The 4,289-nt window shown below is 39.9% G+C and overlaps 1 protein-coding gene across 1 annotated transcript; it reads left to right on the top strand.

The window, feature by feature from the left end:
* Nucleotides 1–3,068: 3,068 nt before the first annotated feature.
* LOC127684839 (olfactory receptor 4C6-like) lies at nt 3,069–3,986 on the top strand. Its single transcript, XM_052181651.1, has one exon. It carries the CDS (start codon nt 3,069–3,071, stop codon nt 3,984–3,986), a length of 918 nt encoding a protein of 305 aa, XP_052037611.1.
* Nucleotides 3,987–4,289: the final 303 nt, after the last annotated feature.

Consider the following 4,289-nt stretch of genomic DNA (forward strand, 5'->3'; position numbering starts at 1 on the left):
TAGTGCATTTGGGTTTTGATTATTATGTGACAGGAGGTATTTCTGCTCAAGTCCAGTGTGATTGGGTTCTGTAAGCTTCTTGTATATTCATAGGCATCTCTCTCTTTAAGTTGAGAAAGTTTTCTTCCATAATTTTGTTGAAGATATTTGCTGGCCCTTTCTGTTGTAAATCTTCACTCTTATCTATACCTATAATCCTTAGGTTTGGTCTTCTCATTTTATCCTGGATTTCCTGTATGTTCTGGGATACAAGCTTTTTGCATTTTGCATTTTCTTTGACAGTTGAGTCAATGGTTTCTATGGTATATTCAGCATCTGAGATTCTTTCTTCCATCTCTTGTATTCTGTTGTTTATATTTGCATCTATGGCCCCTGATTTCTTCTCAAGGTTTTCTATCTCCAAAGTTGTCTCCCTTTGTGATTTTTTAGTTCTTTCTACTTCTGTTTTTAGATCCAGGATGGTTTTGCCCAGTTCCATCATTTGTTTCATTGTGTTTTCCTGTAATTCTTTAAGATATTTTTGTGTTTCCTCTTTCATGACTTCTGTCTGTTGACTCAAGTTCTCCTGCATTTCTTTAAGTTTTTTTTTTTTTTTTTTTTTTTTTTTTTTTTTTTTTTTTGCCTTTCTTCTTTATTGGCTTCTATCTCTTGGGACTTATTCTCCTGCATTTCTTTAAGTGATTTTTGTGTTTCCATTATACGGGTTTCTAGCTTATTCATGTTCCTCTGTATTTCTTTAAGAGATTCATTTATGTCCTTTTTGTGTTCTTCTAGCAGCATCATGAACAGTGATTTTAAATCCATATCTTGTTTCTCTGGTGTGTTGGCATAACCAGGACTTGCTGATGTTGGAGAGTTTGGTTCAGATGCTGCCATATTGCCTAGATTTCTGTTAGTAGTGTTCCTGCATTTGCCCTTTGCCATCTTGTTCTCTGGCGCTAGTTGGTCTTGTCTCTGGCTGGTGTTTCAGCCTCCTGAGAGGTTCTAGGGCTATTTCTGCAACACTGGATGGCAGGGTTTCCCCTGTTGCAGATTGCTGATGTGCTGTCCTCCTCTTGGGTGCCCTTGCAGCCCTAGTGTGCTTTGCCCCAGATTGTGTCTGTGAACCAGTTGGTGCCCATTTGCACCTTCAGGGAGTGCTGAGAGTGTATGCTGCAGGGACCTTTTCTGCATGCTGATCACTCTGCTGGTCAGCTGATCTCCCAACCAGGATGGTGCACACAATGCTTGCCTCGCTGCTCAGGCCCTGAGTCTAGGCAAAAGCCTGTCAGGACAATGTCTGAGCAAAGATCCCCTCAGTGGTGAGTGTTAATTGGGTCTGTCAGGTGGCCAGAATGGCAGTGTGTGCGCGCTCCCTGAGAGTGCTGGGAGAGTCAGCTGGGCTAACAAATTCCTGCCTTGGTAGGCACACATATGACCCACCGAGCAGCCCAGGGCCTGGGGGCAGTCCAGGGCCTGACCTTCTTAGATCCCAGCTATGTCAGTCTCGGGTTAGCCTGTTAGCTGGTTTTGCCTGCTAGGACTCTCTGGCTTCCTGTAGGCAAAATGGCGGCGAAGCCCGCACCCATGTGTGCTCCTGCAGGCCAGGGAAAACAACCTCCTGGCTGTGTACAGGCCAACACCCGTCAGGCTTAGACCCCCTCGATGTTGGTCTCGGCTTGTATTTGAGTACCTGAGTCTGTCTGATCTCTCTGGCATCCGAGAACCAAAATGGAGGCCAGTCCCTTGTAACTGACTGGTGGGAGGCAGAGTTCTGAAGTGGCTTCTGCATGGTGAAAGGTGCCGCTGTAAATCTGCTGCTGCTTGCAGCCTGGCCGGCCAGCGATGGCCAGTGGTCATGGGCACAGAATCTGCCTGAACCCTGTCAGCTTGGTTCCACTGCTGATGGCCCTTCCCAGAGGAAGGGAAGACCAGCTAGTGCTACTGTTGCTGCTGCCACAGCCGCCGCCCACCAATTCCCCAGATCACTTTCTTAATTTTTCTATGAATAAAAACAATATCATGAATACCTTGATATTGTTTCAGACCCTGACATGTTGATTTCCATTAATTGGAAGAGCATTATTTCTGCAGATTGAAGATCTTGGAGTAGTTAAGTTTTTCCTAAACATTTACACAAATTTAAATACATTACAGAAAGTGATAATAAATTTTTACAATATTTTCCAAATGTTTAAGTATATTTAATGAAAAATCAAAGTCAGCATATTATGCTTAAGGTTCCAAAAAGAGAAACTAAGTAATGATCTTATACATAGGAATGTTTGTGTGTATATGCATGGATGTGTGTAAGTGTATGTATATTTGTGTATTAGTTATGCACATATGCATATACATATATGTGTATATGTGTTTAGTTTGTGTGTGTGTTTAAGAAAATAAAGACATTGAGATATAGACAAAATATAAAAGCAATATTGTCCTAAATTTGAACTAAATTATTTCTTATTTTTGCATCTTTAATTTTGCCCACTGATGATGAAAGTTTTCTCAAGGGTTTTACTCATATAATATTCCTAGAAACAAACTAAAATAATGAAATAAGTTTCCTAAATTGCCTGAAGTGATCAACAGAAAGCAGCGATGTACCTGTAAAAGCTACCTTGTAAAGAGCTCAGTAGGAATGAAAAGTATGTTGGAGTTGACTGTGATCAGCTTGTTTTTGAAGCTCTAGATGACTGTATTCACAGTGGAAAACAGATGTACAGTGTGCCCATGTTTCACTTACTGAAAATAACATTCTCATGATTCTACCGAACAAAACAAAACATGGGAATTTTAATTTCATTTCATTTTAATTTTTATGTTTTATTTTTAAGAAACAGAAGAAAAGTAAAGGAGAGAAGAAAGAAAAGAATTGGATATAGACCAACAAACAGAGACAGACAAAGGTGACAGGGAAGATGGAATTATGTGGATAGGGGATAGGTAGAATCAAAGACATATTGGGCAAGGGAAAATATGATTGGAAATACTATATGAAAGAATTAAAGGAAAAAGAAAGTGTCAAACAAACAGACTTTGTTTTTCAGATTCTCCAGTTCAGAGTTCCATGCTTCTACCACCAAATGGCAAATCCAAACAATGTGACTGAATTTATTCTCTTGGGAATTACAAAGAATTCAGAGCTGAGAAAAGTATTCTCTGCTTTGTTTTTATTCATGTACTTGGCCACAGTGTTGGGAAATGTAGTTATTGTAATAACTATAATCAAAAGTCACAGTCTGAGGTCACCCATGTATTTCTTCCTCTCTTCTCTGTCCTTTATGGATGTCACCTATTCATCTGTCACTGCTCCCAGGTTAGTTGTGTATGGACTTTTTGACAGAACAACCGTTTCCTTTGGAGGCTGCATGACACAGTTCTTTGCAGACCATTTATTAGGTGGTGTGGGGATCATCCTTCTCATTGTGATGACTTATGACCGCTACATAGCCATCTGTAAACCCCTGCATTACATGACTATTATGACTTCTCAAGTGTGCTCCTTGATGGTGGGAGGGGCTTGTGTAGGAGGCTCCATGCATGCAACCATTCAGCTTCTCTTCATGTTTCAAATACCTTTCTGTGGCCCCAATATCATTGACCATTTTATGTGTGACTTGTTTCCATTGTTGCAACTAGCCTGCACAAACACACAGATCCTTGGTTTCTTAGTCATTCTCAACAGTGGGGTGATATGTGTGACCATTTTCCTTATTCTCATCACTTCCTATGTTGTCATCCTCTGTTCCCTAAAGTCTTGCAGCTCTGAAGGAAGGCAGAAAGCTCTCTCCACATGCAGTTCTCACTTCACAGTGGTTGTGCTGTTCTTTGTACCTTGTATGTTCTTGTACATAAGGCCAGTGGTCACTTATCCCATAGACAAGGCAATGACTCTGTGTGCTACCATTTTTGAACCAAAGTTAAATCCTTTGATCTACAGTTTGAGGAATGCAGAGGTGAAACACGCTCTGAAAAAACTCTGGATTAAAGAGGGAATTTAAATCATAAGACCTGATATTGTAAAAAAAAAAATTCCCTATAAAGTTGTGGATATTTACCTTCAGGAGTACTGTAGTTCTTCTTGACATATATATCATTGTCAGACATATCATTTAAAAATTATGGAAGTGCCCAAGACAGCAAGATTATCCAAGATACCAAGCTTATGCATGTCGGAATTGAGTTTCCCAAAACAAGCATATTTTGTACTCCATCATCCTTAGATGCTTCTAGTCATACATTTTAAAAGTGTACATTTTAACGATGTGAACTTTCCAAGTTTATAGTCACTTGTATTTTTTATG

This window comes from Apodemus sylvaticus, chromosome 5 (genome assembly GCF_947179515.1).
Source record: "Apodemus sylvaticus chromosome 5, mApoSyl1.1, whole genome shotgun sequence".
Lineage (NCBI taxonomy): Eukaryota > Metazoa > Chordata > Mammalia > Rodentia > Muridae > Apodemus > Apodemus sylvaticus.

Coding starts and splice junctions, on each gene's coding strand:
- LOC127684839 (XM_052181651.1), top strand. CDS start 3,069: ATGGCAAATCCAAACAATGTGACTGAATTTATTCTCTTGGGAATTACA.